The sequence below is a fragment of the Larus michahellis genome, chromosome 7 (assembly GCF_964199755.1).
Source record: "Larus michahellis chromosome 7, bLarMic1.1, whole genome shotgun sequence".
NCBI lineage: Eukaryota > Metazoa > Chordata > Aves > Charadriiformes > Laridae > Larus > Larus michahellis.
The window spans coordinates 26814820-26835789 of record NC_133902.1 but is presented as its reverse complement, the minus strand read 5'-3'; the positions used below and the strand labels follow the sequence as shown (position 1 = coordinate 26835789).

At 41.2% G+C, this 20970-nt stretch overlaps 1 protein-coding gene across 20 annotated transcripts in view; it reads left to right on the top strand.

Moving 5' to 3' along the window:
- The window catches only part of ANKRD44 (ankyrin repeat domain 44), a 144997-nt gene that overhangs the window by 50366 nt on the left and 73661 nt on the right, over nt 1–20970 (top strand). For 18 of the 20 annotated variants that reach the window (XR_012588262.1, XM_074594300.1, XM_074594298.1 and 15 more), the window contains exon 2: nt 14334–14417. Coding sequence is in view for 19 of the 20 variants with exons in the window: in XM_074594300.1 (XP_074450401.1) it covers nt 14334–14417 (84 nt within the window). In the remaining variant the exon portion in view is untranslated. Of the gene's footprint in view, nt 1–2517; nt 2612–14333; nt 14418–20970 lie in introns of those variants that run through there. The other 2 variants (XM_074594301.1, XM_074594290.1) reach the window with 1 other exon arrangement.

Below are 20970 nucleotides of genomic sequence, written 5' to 3'. Positions count from 1 at the left end.
TGTCCTATCCTGAAAATCTAAGGTCTGTGACACAGCAAGACTGTGCTTTCCTACATACTCTTCTGAAGTGTTGGGTAGCCAATGAGTGGTGAGCTACATGTACCAGTGTAAACAAGACATCAGAGAAGGAGCATGCAGGTCTTGAATTATGATCATCACCATAAAAAGCAGGTGAGAGCTTCACAAGAACTGAGAGGAGGCGGCTGTGAGATGCAGAGAGATTTGCTTTGTTTGGCAGAGCAGCAGGGTGGCCTGAGAATGGACAAACCAGACAACAAAAAATAGGACAGTGGTTTACCAAACCAGTTCTTTGAAAAAGGGTTGAGCAAGTGAAGAGCTAAGTCTGGGCCTAGCTTAGATGCTCTCAGATCTCACTAGCTACTGATGCTTTTCTTGAGTCACTTGTAAAGAACTATGAAAATGAATGGAGATTATGACTAATTTGGTTCCACTGACTTTGGTTTGACATTTACATGGGATTTAGAAGGGAAACTGTAATGTCAACACTTCCTTCTTCTTGAGTTCATGTAGGGGGTTCATCTCCCATGGCATGATCCCAGAAGGACACCTTCTTTCCAAAGAAGGCATCTGGGGTAACTAGTGGCAGTGCAGACGTGTTCCCCATGGTCTTCCTCAAACATCCTCTTCTCTGATGGGCAAAATGACTTGAAGAGCTCCCTGTTGAAAGGAAATGCTCAAATACCTCAGGAACGTGCGGTGGTGTGGCCAGAGCGAGTGGCCAAGGAATCCTAAAAGAATGGTAGTCAGACTGGATCAGGAAATCCTCTGGTTTGTTTTGGTTTTATCGTTTAGCTAGGTTACTGTAATTCAGCTTTCCTTATCTCATTAGGCAATTGATCAAGCTGTCTCCAGCTCTTTCTGCTGTTGTCATTAGAGAGAGGCTGAGAAGAATGCCCTGCTTACCGGCACAGCCAAAAGTGAATGTAAAGCACATTGCCTCTGCCTTGACAACAAGCTCTCACATGCATTAGCTGATTAAGTGGTGACGGCTTGCTTTTTGTTTTGTAGTAAGGGCGCGTATTTACTGGGCTAATTTTGACAAGAGTAATACAGGAATATTTACAAAAGAACTGGAGAGGAGATTGTGATCTGTAGTCTTTTGAGACTCCAAGATATAGATTTGTTGTAACAATATGAAACCTCTGTTTGAGAAAAATAACACTTTTTTTTTTTTTCAAACCCTAAAGTATTCCTTTCTGTAAGCATTTCTTTTTGGCATCAGACTTGTGATGCATGACAGAACAACGCAGAATAGTAAGTTCTACACTGCTGAAGTGGAACGGTTCACAGAAAATGAGAGGCTGAAGTGTTAGGCTATGCAAGTCTAATTAAACTTTCTTTCAGTTTTAATAAGCTATGGGCCTCTCTAGCAAAATAAAAAATGCGCCTTGGATTACAGATGGCACCTGCAATTTGGGACTAAAAAGGGTTTTGTAAAAACTGGCTTTTTTTTTTTTCCTTTTTGTTTCCCTCTCCTCTTTCTGGCTGGCCTGAGCACTTTGTGTTGCAGAGGGGCAATGGAAGTGGACCGCACTCTTTCCCTCTCGTGTGTTCCCTTTTGTTCACTTGATGACTCTTTGCCCTCCTCTGTTGCAAGCTGGCTTCTATGAGCCTCTGTTCGGAAACAAGTGGGGCTTGTCTTGACCTCTCCGGGATGGTCACTCTGTGGCTGAGCACCCCCACACCGAGCCTTTGTCTCCACAAAAGAAAGCCCCGTTTGGGCAATGATTATGCCAGGCCAGAGGGAGTCAATGTGTCTAGATGTGATATGGACAGAGAGAGGGTCTCCAGCATAGCTGGGCTGTGTCTGACTGCAGGCCTTGCCACTTGGCTTGTCTGGCAGGAACTGGAAGTGATGGTGAAGAGAGCGTTGCGTGTACAAAATGAGTTAGCCGTGTCAGGAGCTGGGGCGCTGAGACCCTTTCTCGCCTCCCTTCCTGGTGTTGAAGGGTTTCAGCGCTGTGACTGTGGCTGGAAGCTCCTTGAGGAGAGGTAGAAGGAGGAAGAAGTGGTGTATCCGGCTTCCTCAGCTGATGAGAATGCATACACTTATACTTCTGGCTGATGTTTCTCATTCAAGACTAATTTTGCTCAAATATGGAGATGTATTTAATGCATGGGATTGTGTGTGATGAAAGGAAGATTCACACTGACTCCCATATCTGCGACAGTAGTCCCAGGGCCATCTTGCAGCCTTTCCAGAGGGTATCCAGACAAAGGTGTTCATAACTTGTCATGGTGACTTGTAAGAAAGAGTGTAATAGCTCATTAAAGCTCTCAGGCTCATCTTTCGGTTTAATTTGAGTCTGTACGAAGTCACTTTGAAGCTGCTGAGTTTGTCACAGTCAGATGCATTATGCTTGGAACATCCTGAACTGGTTTCTGAAGCGAAGCCAATTTTGAAACCTTTTTAAATTTCTGTTTCATTTCTTCGACCTGGCTACTTGACATTGCATTCATTGGCAAAGCTTGATTTTTATTTTTTTTTCCTGTCAGCTTCAGTAGTTTGGTTGATGACGAGTACGAGGATATTATCAGGATATGTTGAATCAAGCTGACTTCGTTAATCTGTTCCAGATTCAAAATAGAGGTAAAACATCTGCTTTGGTTGTTGAGCAGAGCTCCATGCCAACTGTAGCATGCCTAATGCAAAGAAAGAGATGAAATGCTGTTATGGACTGATCTGCATGTTCACACATAGTTACTCTGCTATTAATGGAAATAACACTGTCATCAGCCTCGGTAGCTAAACATTTTTAATCTGAATTTTATACTAGCTATGCAGAAGGCGAATGCCAGAGACTAAAATCTGCAAAGGATTTTTTATTTTACGAAAACAGTAATAACTGACCACAGTTCGCTTCAAGAGCACCGAGAGCTCCATGATCCTCTAAGAAAAATCAGGAAACATAAACATTAGTGTTTAATGTCTTTTAAAGTATATTTGACACCTGCTATGCATAAGAAAGTAAGTTAGGAGGTTTTCTGAGTTTTTCTGGAGCTGGCAGGAAGACGGCTGTTGGGATGGCGCTCATTCACCAGGGGAATGAGCTGCATTGCAGTCCTTAGGAGACAGGCGGTGGGGAGGCTTTGCGTGTGATGTGCAACACAAGGGGAAGTTACTTGAACCCAAGCGAGATCCACCCATAATATGATGGTAAGACTGAGCAAGTCAGATGTTTCAGATTTTGCTCAAGACCCTAAGATGTCTTGTTCCCTCCCATATGTCGCTTTCATGACCCCAGAGGTTTGCTACTGTCTGGGTTTAGACACCCGTGACAGCAGGACCTTGGAAGTGTTGCAGATCACTGCTAAGATGAGATTCAGGAACATGTGAGATTGTCAGTGCAAAATACAGCCATCCTTAACAGAAACTCAGCGTGTGAACTCATGTGAAGAAAACCATACCTGTAATTGCCTCCTGACGAGTGAACGAAACGGGGTCTGAAAGTTCTGCTGGGGTCATGCTACACGTTAGTGTGTTTCTACCCAAAGGCACTAGACTTCCCTTGAACTTTTGGAAATATATATATTTTTATTGATTTCTGTAGAAATTTCTGTAGCACCATGTGACACACTCTTTAAGTAATTGCCCCTTTTATGGTGTAATACCCAGCTGAAATGCTAGAAAATGCATGTTCTCAGCTTTTTATTGGAAGTGCAGTGTGCTGTAACTTACCCTTTTTTGCATTAAGCTTTGTATTTATGTAAGCGCGGTGTGAATTTTGTTTGGGCTCTTTTGCTTTCCTATGTTCAATCCCTTGCCTACTGAAGCCTGCAGAAAAGAATCCCTTTGAGTTTCAGTGATCATTGGTCTAGTTCTGTTTTTGAAATTACGGTCTTCTGCAGTTCACTGTTTGTAACTCATCCGAATTAGTAACCAATGTCCTGGTTTGTGTTGCCTTTAATGGAGCAGAAATGCATCCTCCTTGTGAGCAGCCATTCAAGCTCTGGATGTCTTGGATGTGGAAAACAGATGATTTCTTTTAGTAACGACCTTTTACGTATTGCAAATTGTTCTCATGTTCCCTTTAAATTTTCTTCTGTGTAGGCTGAATAGCTGTGATCTGTTTAGATTTTCCCTGTAAATCATGTTTTACAGCTCTGTTTTGGTTTTCAAGTCAAGTGGTGCCCTAAAGTAAATGTCTCACTGCAGTCGCAGCCTAAGCAGCACTGAGCAGCATGGAAGGACTACTGTGTGTTTTGCAAGCCGTATTCCTATTTTAAGGTCTCCTCCTCTTTCATAACATTGTTCAGTTACATTCAGTTAGTAAACTGCAGTCCCAAATTCTTTCTTACACAAAACTGCCATGTAATAACGTTGGATTTCTTGCTAACAGGCATGCTGGGTTCTCCTCCGTACTGAACAGTGTCCTCCTCTCCCTCCAGACCAGTTGTTTGTGTAGTGTGTCGAGGTGGTTGTAAATTCTGATCCTGCCCTCAAATGTCCTTGTAGTTGCTTGTAGTTCAGAAGTATCTGAAATTTATTAGGGCATTCTCTGTTTCATAGCTGCTTCTTTGTGTGTACATTAATATAAAACAGACCCCATTAACCAGCGGAAGTCCTAATCTTACTGAGTAACATCATACAGGATCAGATGCCACTTTATAGTTCTCTAAATCAGGATTAATTTTCTAAAATGAAAGGATTTTTATTAGAGTGTATGATGAGTATCAGTGAACGCTGTGTATATCAGATATAGCCCTTAATTACAGCACAGATAGAGATTCACTGGACTATTACCCTGTACCGTTGAGTGTCCAGGATGCCAGATGAAAGGCAGATCTCGCTGTGCTGCTGCACTGAAGGGGGAATATGAAAAGGTTGCTTAAACCAGCAGTGCTGTGTGTAGAGGTCCTTGCTCATGCTTACCTCAGCAAGGAAGAGAGGGGTAAGTCATGATTTCATAAGTGATAAACTGAAGGAAGATAAACTTGCAACATTTCCGTTTCTCTCCTTTTTTTTTTTCTTTTTTTTTTTTCTACTTGTTTGCCATTGCTGCTCGTTAGAGTCGGGTGAAGGCAGGATGTCAGTGGTCTCCAGAAGATGTGGGGCCACTGAACAGAGGAGACGTGTCAGTTTAGGTGGACAGCTGCAGCTAGCGTGAACCTGTTTGTTCCCCAGAGCATTCCCCGCTGCATGCAGGTTTTAATTGTCTTTTTTTTTCCTTGTGGAATTCAACACCTATGCAATTGGTCAAAAAAAAAAAAAATTGCTGTTGTGCTTGAAATGTGTTTGAAGACAAGCGAGCCAGAAATGAAGATTTCAGTAGGGTTGATGTTTTTCAAGTGAGCTTCTTCCCTAACTGCTTTATTCTCAAAATCTGTAGCAGGAAGAGACCTGTCACCAGGGTCACTATTGCTCTCCCCTTCTGCCAGCTGTTTTATTTCTCTTGAGGTTCATAACCTCGTGCTGCCTGGCCACCTCTCGGCTGTGCTTCTGGTGGGGAAAGCAGGTGGTATGAGGTGGCACAGCACCTCTCGCTTGGGAGTTCACTTAAAATGATTTATACCAGCAGGAATTTGTGCCCCCAGGGCTTTTACTCTCTGCTATCTTCTTGTTTAGAAACACTGCCTTGGTGCCAGGCCTTCTTCCCTGCTCCTGCCTAGATGATAGATGGACTAGGGGGAGGTAAAAAAAAAAAAAAAAAAAAAGGTGGGGGGAAAAAGGGGCAAAAGCTCTGGGAATCAAAATACCAATGTGACAAGCAGTACTCAAATGGATTTTTAGTGCAGCACTCGCTGCTGGGAATGTATAAAAAGAATTGGATCCTTTTTTTGGTACTGCCATTACAATCTTCTGACTGTTATTTAATGGTGTCATTGATGTGTCTGCTGTGAGATATTACACAATACACAGTAAGACAAAACCCCAAGAAACTTTGAACAAACAAATTCAAGAGGACAAGAAAAATTCAGGATACCATTAGATCGATTATCCTCAATCTTTGTAGATCTTCCAACAAATCTTATCATGCTGTCTGTGGCAGACTTTTCCCCACTAAAATGGGTAACAAATGCTGGTGAATATAACATGTTATGCTACTATGTTTATTTTTGTCTCCTTTAAAAAATCCTCTCTTATTTGAACTAGTCTGCAGCATGCTGAGTCTTTGTCTCCACTTGATTAATGTAGCTTTAAGACAGATTTTATTAACTGATTTTCTGATACAATCTGCAGGCACTTAAAAAATACCACACACCCCCCCAACCCCAAATGCCAAAACCAAAACCCACCTTTTAAATCGAGACCAGTGGACAGCCTCCAGCATTGAAGGAAAGGGCACTGGGCAAGCTGAATTAGACTTGCTTAGCTCTTTTCCTTTTTAGAAGTGATCTAAATTTAACGTGCTGTGAGTTATTTCAGTGCCTTTAACTGATAAGTTTAACAAAACATAATGCACTTGCAGCGCGTATGGTGTGTAGAGGAATTTCAGGATTCCAGGAACGGCAGGATGTAACCTTTCCTTCACCTGGAAACATAAGCAATTCTTGGGGCATTTGATAGGCTTCATCATGAGAAATGGGAGGCAGCCAAAATCTGGAGCCAAGCTAGCATCCAGAAATAGATCTGCCGAGAGGCTTGTTTTGCACTGTCCGGAATGGCATATCAGAAATTGTGCAAACACAAATACCGGGCTTGCTTCGGCGTTGCACAAGCAGAATCAATCCTGACTATTTTCCTTTTTAAGTATCATGAAAGCTTGACTAAATAAGCATTGTGTTAAAGTTTCAGCTGTCTCAGTATGTTGTAATACTTTTTCCCCCAGACAGTTTTCATTTTGCTTATGGTTCTTTCTCACTTGCTTGAAATGCAAGCGTGTGTGTTTGCAACTAGAGGTGTTCAAGTGTTCATCATCCTAAGAGCTCCAGCTCCCCTGCTCCAGCAGCATGGAAATGGGGCAGCAGAGAGAGAGGCAAAGGTTTAAATCTCTTGGAGAAGGCGAGTAGAGGAGGAGAAGGGGCCAGCCACAGAAAGGACCAAGACATGAGGGTACAGGGGTTGGGGGGGAGGTAGGGGTGTGAAGCTGGTTTATTCTTATTACTTCGCAAGCAGTATGCTAATGGGAAAGTGAACAGCAGTATATTCTGGTTTGCACATCACTTACTAAATGAGTAATTGTGATTATGTTTAATTACAGAATCAGATCTATTGTCTTCTCCGTCTGGCCAGAGATACATAGTTTTGCAGGTGGGGTGTAAGCAAAAGCCACTGGGGTCCTGCTGACTGGGAACAGAGCCAGAAGCCCATGGGAGCCCAGCCTGGGCTTCCAGTCCCAAGCCCAGTTTGCCATTGCAAAGGCTTAACTGGTATGGAGGGAAAATCATAGAATCATGGAATGATTCTGCCATGGGCAGGGACACTTTCCACTAGACCAGGTTGCTCAAAGCCCCATCCAATCTGTCCTTGAACACCTCCAGGGATCATTTAAAATCATTTAAAAGCAGGTGATACAGGTTGTGTTGTGACAGCCCTTCTCTCTTTTCAGGGTTGAGCCATGCTCTAAGCAGTTTTGGTTGTTCTTTTTCAGATGTAATGTAAGCAACGTTCAAGAAAGAGCCTTAATTGAAGGTGTTTTTCAGCTTGTCATTGGACAATCTTGTTTCAGGCATCTTTACTGCTACTACTTCAACCCTTTGCCAGCGATCATACTTTTTTTTTTCTTTCCCCTAATGATGTACAATTGCTGTAATGAAGGAGAACTTGTAGTTTTGGAAAAAACCACTTGTTTGCCTAAAGCTGATGATTTGATTTTTCCATTCTCGAGATGCGAAAGGGTGTTTTGTTAGGTCTGAATTTCCAGCCTATAAACCTGATCAGTGCTGGATAGCAGGCATCCTGCCGAATTCAGCCGGAAGGGTGGGAGTCCTCCCAGGACGCAGGTCCTCCCCTGGGCCACACTGCCCAGAGGCTTCGCAGTCTGCACAACCCGCCGGGCAGTCCAGCAGAGCAAGGTTGGAGCTGCTCAATTTCTGCAGCTGTTTGGTAGCTTGTGATTAATCCAGCTGGCAAGGTATACCAGTGATTAAACTCGGGTTTTATTAATGTCACCAGCAATGGCAATATCTGATAATCATGTTAAAATCGCCATAGTCCAACTTGCACCAAGTGTTTCTGGAAATATTCAAGTCTTCATTTCTGAAGCCACTAGGGGAAAGGCTGAGTGCATGCCTAAGTGGTAACTACCTACAGACCATGTTGGCATAACATGAATTATTCAGACATTTGTGAGCAATTACTTAAAATCCGTAACCACTTATGCATTACTGAGCATTTAACTAATCATTGGGAGGGGGGAGAAAGCACAGAATGCAAAACTAGCATTGTTTGTAACACACTGAACATCTTTGCAGACATCCTTGCCTGATGCTGTTGATGCCATCGATGCTGTTCAGTACCTGTCCCTTAGGGTAGACCACTCTGGTAGCCATAGGTGTGCACTGGGGTATTTGTATTTTTCCATTTGGTCACTGAGCATTTCTTTGCATTTTGATGAAGTTGCCATCCACCATTTGAATCAACAGATTGGAGGGACAGGCTCTCGGGCACTGAGGCTGTGGGCAGGTTCAGGAGATGCTGGGATGTCCAGACAAACACAGACACCCCCATCCATCTCCTCTTTCTTTAAAAAGTTTAGGTATAAAGTTGCTCTTGATGCTAACATATGCTCTAGTGTTGTGGTTTAGATATACATTTTTCCTAACCTCAGGAGAGTGTAACAGCGAATGAAGCAGTGATTGGTTCTCCACCGCACCCAGAGTATGTTCCCGGTGTGCCCTGCGGCATTGACACTGAAGCCCTTTTTATGGTCTGAAGGATGAATGCAACCTGAGGTTTTGGAGAAGCTAAATAGGAAAAGGCTGTTACAAATGACGTGGAGAGAAATGGGGAGCCATTACAGGAAAAACTTAACACTTCTTGCAATGAAACTTAAATGCCCAGCACACCCCTCTAAGCAACTTAGAGCACAGCGTGGCAGCAAGTTATACAGCCATTGGTCCGCGGAAAGGGCCAGAGCACAGTTCTTTTGTGTCCTTTAAACATTAGCTTAAAAACAACATGGAGTTCTCTCAAAGTTTGTAAGTGCCATCTACCCAGAGTTTTTCGTACTTTCAGGAATGTTGGTCTGTGTTTTATTGAATACCTCTGTGTGTCTTTTAAGTTTGTTGGTCTTTGAGCGTGGAAACACAGTGGAACAAATTGAAATAAGTAGCAATGCATAGGCATACATGCTGTCCTTTCTGCAGTGGATTATATGCAATCCTTATACATAATTGGGCTAGTCTGCAAAAAATGGAAGGACATAAGAAGACAGAATTAAATTAATTGAAAAACTTTTTTCCTGCTGTATTTGAAATACTGCGGTGTACAGGGTATTTATTGATCTGGTCAGTATGAATGTCCTAGGTACGTACGCTTGCTCACTTAACAATGCTGTCGGTTTGCCATAGTGCTTCCAGAGGACCAGCATATCCTATTTACGGATTTGATTCTTTCCACTGGCCTTTCAGTAGCTTGGACAAGTATTCATATTCATTAGGAGTTGCTCAGTAAAAATCTGTAATTACTCTGAAACACCCCTTAGCAACCATCCAAGGACATTCTTCTCCAAATACCAGCTCTGTGAAAGCACTTTGCTGTCAGCAACCAGTATAAAGACTTTCCAATAACAGAAACGCAATCTTTGAAATAATAACAAATTAAGAGTAAACTTCTCCTTGTATTTACCCAGCAATTAATTCCTAAAACACATTAAAAGGCCAACCCCTGATGCAAGTGAGATAGGCTGCAATGCCTGTTAAAAAGTGATTAGTGTTGAACAATTCTGTACACGGAACTGTATAAATACAAACACCAGAGAAATGCACTCTAAGAATTAAGAGAAATGCAGTTTATGACTGCTCACTTATACAGACTATACATTAAAACAGCATTTCAGATACTTCTGTGTTGTACGCTCGGAGGGAGAAAGTCCTAAATTAAAATTAGGACGAGGAATAGGCTTTGTGCTGTGACCAGTGGAGGGAAATAGATGTACGTGATGTGACATTGCAGACAACCCTGTAATCTTGATTAATGGGAGTACCTGCAGAAAAAAAGAGGTGTTTGGCAAAACACTGACAAAATCAATACCACTTTCAAATGATTATGTGTCTCGCTATGTTGTCTTGCCAGTTAAAGGGAAATGAGTACATGGACATATCCAAGTGTTTAGTCCAGCAACTTGATGTAATGTAATTAGAACAAGTAAAGGATCAATATAAAACTTCTTTTCACTCACAAGACGAAATGATAGTAAATCAGCATGGGAATCGATCATCCTTTCCCTATCTGCCTCCAGCTCCTGTCAAATGAAACTCTGGCTTAAATAAGTCCTTGTTAGTGAGTCAGGATATCTAAAATCAAGACGAAATATTTAATATATGTCACGGGTACTTGACGAAAATACTAACTGGTTTGCTAGGAGCTTCAGCACCCACTTTGGACGTGGTAATTAAAATGATAGTTGAGACAGGTCAGTTAAATACTTCATCTCATCTGCAGTTCAGAGACCTGCAAATGCCTCTTGGCAGTAGTGTTGGCTTTCCTCTGCGCTGTCACATCTGTGGAGGAGAATTTCCCAAGGCTGGATTTTTTCTGCCGGTGTGGTTTGTTGGTGCTGTCGAAGCCAGCTGAGCCACGGGACATTCTTCCGCATGAGTTTAAGCTCTCCGTTGCCGAAATAATCATTGTGTCTTCAATTCAATGAACTAATTTCACACAGTGGAGTGAAGTCCAGCTTGCGATTGCCCCGTATGTGGTTAAGATAGGGATATGTTCCAACATTGGAAAATGTCTGCAGATAAAATTTTATTTTTACTGTAACGCTTGTTACAGCACAAAGTAAAGAACACTCTAGTAAAACTTGTTGATGAGTTTCATACTTCTAATAGCAACTCGGCAGAAAATGTAACATGGAAAGGTCTCTGTTAGCTGCTGGTGTATATTTTCAGGAAAAAAATGTGAACGCTCCCAGCTGAAGCTCTCTTTAAGAATTTGGAAGCTCCAGAGAGCTGAGCCGATAAAACAGTTGTTCATCATTCCAAAACCTGCACCCTTGCTTAATTCTAATAATAGTTATACGTAACCTGCTCTGTGCTTTCTTTTTTTTTCTTTCTTCATTCTGAGTGTTTAACAACTTCTGAATTTGAAGAATTTTAAAGGAAAACATTTCTGTTAATGAAATAACCCGTTAATCATTTTGTCATGGGTTTAGAAATTATTTCCAAAAATATACTGCATCCTTCTTTGATAATTAGGAAGTGTCATTATCTGCCCTTCAGGAATTTAAAAAAAAAAGAAAAGAAAAAGAAAAAAGAAATTCTTTAAAGTTGAAGTCATTCATGCATGAACATGATTATCCCTGGAGATCAAGAAGGTAATCTGTTCAGGTCACTGGACATCCATCATCAACACGTACGTAACTGCACAAGCTCCATTTCATCACTGTCAGCTGCTGAATGGAGCAATACTTTTCTCATTGTGCTGATGGATGCGAATGCACATTCTCAGCTCTGACCTCAAATTGCAGCAACAACGCTGCAATGCGCTTCTGATATTTTTCCTGAACGGGTCATTATACATGACTGTGCGTCTTACACAGAAACATGCCTTAATATGTAATAAAAACTCCTTAACAAAAAAAAATCCTTAACAATAATGCATTTCTCACTTCAAAACCAATACCTTTGAAATTAAGTAAAATCATGAGGTAGTAAATTAGAAAAATGGCCAACTGGAGAAAGCTGCGCAGCAGTGACTCACGATGGTTATTAACCTGTACTGGTTTTATCTGTTCTTTCCAGTTCACAGGCTCTGAGTGTTTTCTGTTATCTCTGTCTCTTGCTGGTACGATTAGCAGTGATAGATTCTATTGTAATTAATTTACAAAAAGTAAGTTTAATGGGAAAAAGGGCTGAAGGACTAAGGCCTTTGCAAATGGGTATGCGGCAGCTATTTCCTGTCGGCAAAGGTTATTTGTATCAGCAGTGTGCGACTTAACAACCTGCTTCAGAGACACAAGAAATACTGGGGTTTGATATAAGGAAGTGCATGTAGCTATGACTGTGGTATGGTGGACAAAAATTGAGATGAGGATCTTATATATGTTATGGGTCTAAAGAACAGTGTTATTCTCAATCTGCTTTCTGTGTTAAGCAGCTGATGCTAATTAAAAAGCTCAGGCATTTCCTGGAAAACCAGGTATCTGATTCAGATTTCTGGCAGAGGGAGGAAGGAAGGGTCAAACTGTCTTATTGTGGGGCTTTCCTCTTTTTTTAATGTAATTATGCACAGTACTTTACTCTCTCCCCATTAAAACAAAAATGTCACCTGTAAAAGTATTTGAACTTAAAAAAAAATAACCCAGTAGATTTGAAGTTTGTGGAACTTTTCTCTTGGTGATGGTGCCTCTTGAAGTCTCAGCTCGGGTGTCAGCAGAGCCTGGCTGATACTTCTCGTTGGGTGCCGGGTGTACCTGCAAGTGGGTTCCAGGACTACTCCAAGCTGCTGGGGATATTTGTTGCTTGACTGCTGGGTTGTGTTGCCATTCACCTTGAAGTTGAGGAATGCTATGCTTTCCTGTTTATTTTGTTATTTGAATATTATGATAAATGTACATGCAATGGAAATATTTTGGTGTGAGCATTCTAATTTCATAAACATTCACTGGTTCTTCATAGCTGTTACTATTATGTTTGCGCTATGTCTAGGAAATAGTAATTTTTATTAGTGTGCTGGTGGGCATAAGATTAGAGAATAACTTTTAACGTTTTCTTTTGGTAGAGAAAAATGCAGAAATGAGACCGTCTCACTCTTAGCTAAATTCTGGTGAATTAGTCTTCGGCCATTCTGAGACGGGCTGGGAAGGAAGCACGCTAAATGGTTCAAGTGAAATGCATTTTTTTTTTCTTTCTTTTTCAAACATGCACTACAATACATGAGACTGCAGACAGCTGTGATAAAAGATGCTGCTTTAGTCCTTTTTCCATCTGAGGAGTGGCAGGAATGAAATTCCAGTGTGAATCTTTTCTCAAGGACATAAGGGATTAATATGTCTTAAAATAGACACCATCAACTTAGAAATGTATTTTCCACATTTGAATATGATGAATTTTGCAGTGAAAAGATTGGGACAAAGTGGCATTTTCTCTGTTCTTCCAGCTTGTTTGTGAATTTTGAGATAACCTGTTTACAAGAGAGTTAAATTCTGCAGAGTCTCAAGAACTGTTGTGATTTTATGTGCTGAGGTAGTCATGCATGCTTCCATTTTGCAGGGTTATTTTAGATTCCGGTGATTGCATAGCACCACAAACCCCTTTTTGCTCGTAGGACCGTGGGGGCAGCCTGGAGGTGGGCAGCGAGCTCAGGGGGCCACACGCTGCCTTCAGGAGGGGTGACGGTGGCAGTGGGGCCACTGCCTGCTTCAGCTCCACGCTTCAGGGGATAGGCGTCTTTGTGATTCGTCCCCTTCTTTTTCGAAGTCTCCACTAGCAAGGCTTTTGTTCTTTTAATTCAGTGGATTGTATTCTGCCAGCTTGGTTAATAACTCGGATATTTGCTGCTGGTGGTCCAGAGCAAACCTCGGCAGAAGGACCGAAATCGCCAGCTCTGGAGGTGCAACGGAGCATATGCAGCGCTCCCTCCCACCAACGGGCAGTGATGCCAGCCTTGCCAGAGGAATGAGCATGGCATATTGTTTCTCCCGTATGCCTGATTATTTATTTATGCATTCCGATTCATAATAGCATAATAACAGACTTGAAACAATAAGATAATTATTTTGCTTCTTGGGTGGTTAAAATTAACTGTGCTCGTTGCACATTTATTCAGTAAAAAGATACAAGATGTTTAGTAATTGCCCAGAAATTCATTATCTGCATAATGTTCTGTTTCTAAATGTGTGTTGCATGACCATTAATCTGTGCCAACAGCAAGCATGCAGCAATATCTGATGTAATTAGTTTTTCCCTTACATGCCAAGGAGAACATCTGGGCTAATTGCGTGTTGTTGACAAAAGTTGCCATTCTAATGGGGGTCCCTGTTTGTGCAGACACACGCTCATTATACGTACAAACACACTAATGATTTCAGTTTATCCTCAAGCAAACTGATAGTTCTTACTGATGAGATACTCTTGGGGATTTGTTACTGGGGTCATACAATGTCTGCGAGCAGCGTTAGTAAACGTTAGCGGGAATAATATGCTCTCCTTTTAAACAGAAAACAAAACAAACCTCTAATGCTGCTGCTTCTGTTTTATTTTTCCAGCCACCGCTGGTCCAAGCGATTTTCAGTGGCGATCCAGAAGAGATACGGATGTTGATCTACAAAACTGAGGATGTCAATGCTTTGGTATGTGACTTGGCATGTTAGGTGCCTGTGATATGTAAGCACCATGCTTATGAGCTGTTGCAATGACAGTATTAATCACGTCCTTACTAATTAACACGTAACAGAATGGAAATTATTTGGAAGTTAGAGACTGGGACTTCAGTGGAATCCTAATTACTAGCCTGAAATATAATTATCTCCAGCAGGTGACTAAATTTTCTAAGTGTATGGTAATTATTCCAAGTGTGCAGGTCAGTCAGGGACATTGTTTTCTCTCTTAGTGAGAAAATGAATGAAAACAGCTGAAAGCTGCATATTTTTACTCCCTGTAGAGTTTCCTTTTATGAAGAGTCTGCAGATCAGGAGCTGTTATTTACCATTTGACTGTACTTGAAATAAAGCTTCACTATAGGTCTCAGCAGTGAGGGTAAGGAAGCAGTATCTTGGCCACGATTTGCCCACAAAGGAATTACTGTTCTGCAGATTGGCTTATTCTAGCCAGAATAATGGTAAGCAGCTGTAAACAAGTAGTAGTTAAGTGTTTTGGCAGTGAAAAAAACCCCTCCGTTTAAACTTGGTCTTTTAGCAGAAGTTGGGGTTTTTTTGCCCCTCTTTGATTTTAACTTAAATCCGTGCTGTTAGAAATGAACCTTGCCAGTCCTGACTACAATCTGTGGCCTCTGGAAGTGGTGAGAATATAAAGCAGAAGCAGAATGGTGATTTCCAGGTGTTTCCTGGGCTTTTGAATCAGCCTTCCTTTTCTTCATGTTTTTCTCTGACATAAAGCCATCAGTTTATTCGTAGCTAACTCCAGCAGTTTGTCTGGTGTAGTCTTGGCACTGCAGCTTCTGCAGGGAGTGGGGTCCAACCATCTGGTTCAGACTGGAGAACGGAACTGGAGAAGTGATCCTACAGATCTGCTTAACTGGGGCTCCACTCTGTTTGTGAAAGACTTGCTGCTGTTTTAAATGGGAAATCTGATCAAAGAAGACCTTGATGTTAGGCTTTCCCCGTGATTATCAGTACGTGGTTGTTTTCTTGAAATAAGTTCCTAAAAGTGTTTCCTTAAAGTGTCATCTCCCTTGAGCTTCTTCCTTATTTGTTTTCCCTGATGGTCTTAGTTTAAAAAAAAAAAAAAAACCAAAGAAAAAAAATCAAAACCAAACAAACAGAAAAAAACCCAACCTAGATGAACATGATAGTCCTAAAATTTCCTCTGTATTTCTTGTTGGTTTTTCAAAATAGCATTTCCTGTAGAAGATTGTTGTAGACTTCTCTAGTGTTTTTATATCCTTAGTCTGCAAGTGTGGTAGTGATGGTTGCTAGAGAGATGCTTTCAACTGTCAATTGTGATATTAAATGAAGAATCTGGATTTTATAGCTGAGTACCATAGTAATTAATAGAAAAAGCCATTGAACTTGACTGGTCTTGCCCAGTGTCCGGTCTAAGATGCTAAAAGTCCACCCGAGAATGCTTTGCCTGAACAGCTATTTCTTCAGGAGCAAAAATAAAGCTGTTCTTTGGAGTAATTAGAGAAATACTGGTTAACACAAATTCTGAAGATTGTGTTCTGGGTAGTGATTGCAAGCAAGTGTCAAATGCTTAAAATGTCACTAAAGAAAGATCAGAAGATAGCATCTTCCCCCCTTGTGCTGTGAGCTGGCAATTTGCGCTGCGTGGTTACGTTTCTTTTTTAAGGGTGCTTTTAATTACTTCATGTTAGTATTTCTCTCGTGCTTGGTTGCTCACGTGAGAGGAAACTCTGACACTGTTTGGCAGCAATTTGTCCTTTGTTGATCGTTTTAGTTAGCTGTGTTAATATTGGAATAGTTCAAATATAGGTAGGACAGGGAAACAAAATAAGTGTGGGGTTTTTTTCAGCAAACTTTGGGGATTTCTGAAGTTTTAAAAATTGTGTTTTGGAATCTGCAGCAAGAGAGGTATTTGGAAGGCAGAAGAAAAAAGCACATGGAGAAACTATACAAAATTAGGGATGTATATGCGTACTTCCTAAGAGAACATAAATCTCAGAGGAAAGAGTTTAGAGCAAATCAGAAGTTTAGATGTTTAATTTTTTTTTTTGTCTGGTAAAATAATTAGTATCTTTCCAAGCTGGGAAGTGTTTGTTGATGGAAATGGCTACGTTCTGGATGCTGCTATAATTGTGACTTCTATTTTGCAGCAAAGTGAAAGCTGTAACTGTTTTGCTTAGAAGTGTGGTTTTTGTTCATTCTGCCACCGCAATGGTCACTTTGACCTCTGCAGTTCCTAACTATGCTTTGAGGGAACATGATGCCACTTTTGCATCCTGAGGGCATGGCCAGTGTTATACTTGGCTGGCGGTGAGCAATTCCCTACCACTGAGTACTGAATATGCACTATTTCCGTGGGAAATGTGGTCTGCCTGGGAGTAATGTTCAGCAGCCTGTTTTCCCAGGGCGTTTGGGATATTGGGTAGGACCATGCAGACCACCAGATTAGTTTTACGTAGACATCCTCTACGCTTGCAACATGGTACATCGAGAAATATCGGGGTGATCTTGCAATGTGTGTGTAGGTGGGGGTTTTTTGGAGTGCTGTTTTCACTTTGAGAAGAGTGTGAGAGAATGACCCCCAGTATCTAGGGATTGTACTGGATCCAGCGGTAACATCTGGTTACCTGGGATTCATAATACATGCAGCTGTGCAGCACCCTACGTCTGCAGAGTCCAGTTCTTATGTGCGATGCCATGATTTTTCTACTAAACCAAAACCCTTCCTGTAAAATTTCCATTTTCATCTCAATCTCAGAGTTTAGTTTCCCTTTAAAATATTCAAAGTCAAACAAAAAATGCAAAAACCCTTCCAGTATTCTTCCCCACAACGGATGAGATGTTTGCAAGCCAGACCAGACATTTCTTTCCCTCTGTTTTTACTCTTTATCCCCTAATCCTGCATTTTTTCTTGGATAGAACCCTAAAACCCCAAATCTATGCAAAACTTTGTCCCCAGAATATCTTCTATTGAATTCATATTTCTGGGAAAGTAAATAATATAACGCCTCACCCCACCAGCAAGATTGTTGAAGGCAACATCTGCTTTCCCAAAACTTAGTTGCTTATGTTTCTGCCGTTGGGCCATGGTCGCTGATACGGTCTTCTGGGCTTGATCCAGGTAGCCGCTTTGCTTGATGCTTTGCCGGCTGGAAAAGCTGCTGCTTCTCACTGCTCATTGGTGTCAAGAGCTGCTTGCGCAAATGCTCCCCTACCCACTTCCGCCAAAACGAGCGAGGTTAGGGGAAGGTAGAGGTTTAGCTGAATTTGGTTTGTTTTCATTAAAGCTGCAGAGCCAGCAGGTCTAGGTGGGCTGCAGTGACTCCTGATGGGCCAGGCTGGCCGTGGGCTCGAGCCATGTCGGGGTGTATTGGCGCTGGGCACCGCCTGCCTGTTTCTAGCTGCAGAGGAAAGGGCAGTGGCACCAGCAGAGATTGCAAGGCCTTACATGCAAGGCCATGTGTTTAGAGGGTGGTTTATTAGGGGATAAGGAGGGCAAGAAGGAAGTCCTTATGGAGAGACATGCATATATTCTGTTGGTTACTCCTTTTTCTCATTATCCTACTTGGTAAGGCAAAGATTTGCAGGACTGCCTTTGTTAGGAGGATCCAGGCTTTCTTTATCCAGGTCTTCACACGCACGCAGAAGTTATGTGTATTTCTGTAATATTGCTAAGCATGCTTTTTGAAGTGGTATGAGTGCTTGAGGATACAAGTACGCACACGTTTAGCATTGTGAGTTGGAAAGGTTTTGCATGCTTGGGATAGCTGATGTGAAAAACAGCTTGTCGTTCAGTTTGGAGTGACATGTTTCATTTGGGACTAAGAGACACCATAACATGGTATTTCAGTGACCTTGGGAACCAGACCCTCATCTCTGTTCTCGTGCAAGGAATGATGATTTTCTTTTTGGCAGTATGGAGTCTTGCAGGAGAATAAAGCTATCCTGAAAGTAAATGCTCCTCTTCTAAATGTAGTTCTGCTGTGCTGGAAAGTCTTATCGAGGATTTAGTCAAGAACTTTGGAAGGCTTATGCTTTGACACAGTATGACGGTTTGGTGCTAGGTATTAGCTATGTTTTCACTGGGTATTTAGCCTCTAGTAGTGCTGTTCGATGTGCTGTTAATTTTAGTGGGAAGTGATAGAGAATTTTCTTTTTTCTCCAGAAGGAAATTATGCACGATTCTCAGTTGTGTGAGGAAATAGAATATGAAATTGCATTGATTTTTGCGATGCAAGATAACCAGCATGACTTTTATTTAGAATAAATATTTTTTCTTTTAGAAAATAAGTATACTGTTTTATATGTTATAAAGATGATGTTTGAACTGTGAAGAAGATTCTGCTGCAGTTTACTAAGAGTCTGAAATAGTCTGAGTTGCTTTGTACAGCATGCTAGTATACTAGTGAGTACTAGTGGGTATGTGGGTATGTGTGTATATATATATATCTATATATCTATCTATATCTGTGCTGGTGACTCATGTTATCATTGTCCTCAAAGTTGGAGACAGTTAAGGATGTATAGGCCATTAAAAGCTCATGGCAGGGTTTGGCTCTAGCTGCTTTTTCTTCAAAGGCAGCAATGTCAGCCTGAAATATCTGAATTTTCTAAATCTGCTTTTCCCATCAACTCACGAGTGATGTGTGCTCCTACGCCATCAACACTCCCTTCCCAAAGTCAATATTGCATTTATAAAAATGGAGGAGTTATTCAAATTTGTCTTTTGAGCCTTACATTGGAAACTTGCTGCTGTAAACATTAAAATATTTCCTTCATTAGGATAACATTTTATACAGTCTCAATCTAGGATTAGTAATTAATTTTAAAAGTTACCTTCTTCTATCGTGACAGCTACTGTCAGCCTCATGGAAGGGAAGTGTTACATGGGGGAGAGAAGGAAGATAAGTTTTCTTGTCTCTGGAAGTAGTTGCCTCTTCCACCTCATGGGCACTTGGCAATTAAAGACAGTCCAGAAAAATCTTTGTTTCTGAGGCTAAACTGAAGACTGTGGGGATGAGGGGTGCTAGAACCAGGATCTGCATTTTCAGGCAGGTATTTCTGTGCTTGGTAATAGCAGAAGAAAGAGCACCAGAGCTTGACCTTCACCTCCCAGCTGGTGCTCACAGTTAAGCATTTCATTTGCTTTGTGAATTGCAGGCTTTAATAAAAGAATCTGTGAGAGGAAGGAAATCTTGAAGCAGCAGAGATTTTCTTCATACAGCATCAGCTTTTGGCTCTGATAGTTGTAAATAGCCCAAGAACTGGCTGATAATTTGCTTTTAGCCTCTTCAGTAGTTCCTAACCAGTTTCCAATATTTAATTTTCCTGAAGTCAAGTTTTGTCTGAATGTTTGGGGTTTTTTAATGGTGCCAGCCACTTTGTGCTATTTAAATAAGGTGTACTCGGATGTAACAACAGTAATTGGAATGAATGAGCAGGTTTGGTTTTATTATTGTTTTGGTTAGGCTTGTATCAATGGAAGCTATAGCCATTCATGTGCCTCTAAGATAGTTTATTTTATTCTGCCAGCCAGGCAGATTGCTGGCTGCTTGAAGGTGGTAGGATTCCAAACACTTCTTACCAATGAAATTTCATTAGCTTGATTTCTGTGGTGCATTAACTTCTTCTGTGCTGAACTATTCCTGTTGGCTGCTCAGGCAGTTTGGTGACAAAAGAAAACACAAAAATTTGTTTTCCTGTAACAGTTGCACTTGTATTTCAATAGTAAATAACTCTGTCCCAAACATCTTCTGATGTTAACAGCTGCAGTTGATGTAAAAGTTCAAATCCATTACCTCCTTTGAGATGCAGGCTGTGTTGAGGAGAAACACTTGGCCTTTTTCTTAATGTGCCTGATTATTTTATATATGCTGATATGATTCATCTGAGCCACTGTTTGACTAATCTTCATGTACTCTAAAGCTCTGATCCAATAAAGCACTTAAGGACTAGCCTAACTTTAAGCCTGTGAAGGGCCTTATCGGTGTCACTGTGATCACTTGAACAGTTTAAGCATGTGTTGAGTGTTTTTCTTGCTGAGGTCTTCTGTCCTCGATTGCCTGTTTGTTATATTCTTAATTTCCTTTATCTGTACTTTTTTTTTAAAAAAATGTACAGATAATGTTAACATGCAGCAGCATCTTTTCTGTGAACCCTAATACAGTCACTAACACAGTCTTGGGGAGAGAGTGTTTATCTCAGCATGATTTTCTAGCCATTGTTTAGCTTATCTGCTGTCTCTTACTGACCTTTTGTTCCTCTGAGAACTGTACTTGAGGCAGGTCTGATTATTTGTCGTAATGCTGTTTGTAATCCTGTTATCATTTCTTCCTCCCACCTCCTTTTCTTGCCTTGATAATGTATGTTTGGGTTTGGGGTACTGCCAGACCTTTCCCTGAAATGACAAATTTTCTTTTTATTCCTCTCTCTCTGTTGGTAGCCTTCAGTTTTTAGATCGTTATTAATGTACTTATTTGTACTGCTCCTACCACCATCATGCCACAAGGACATCTGTAGCTGAATAGACGTTAGTGGATGG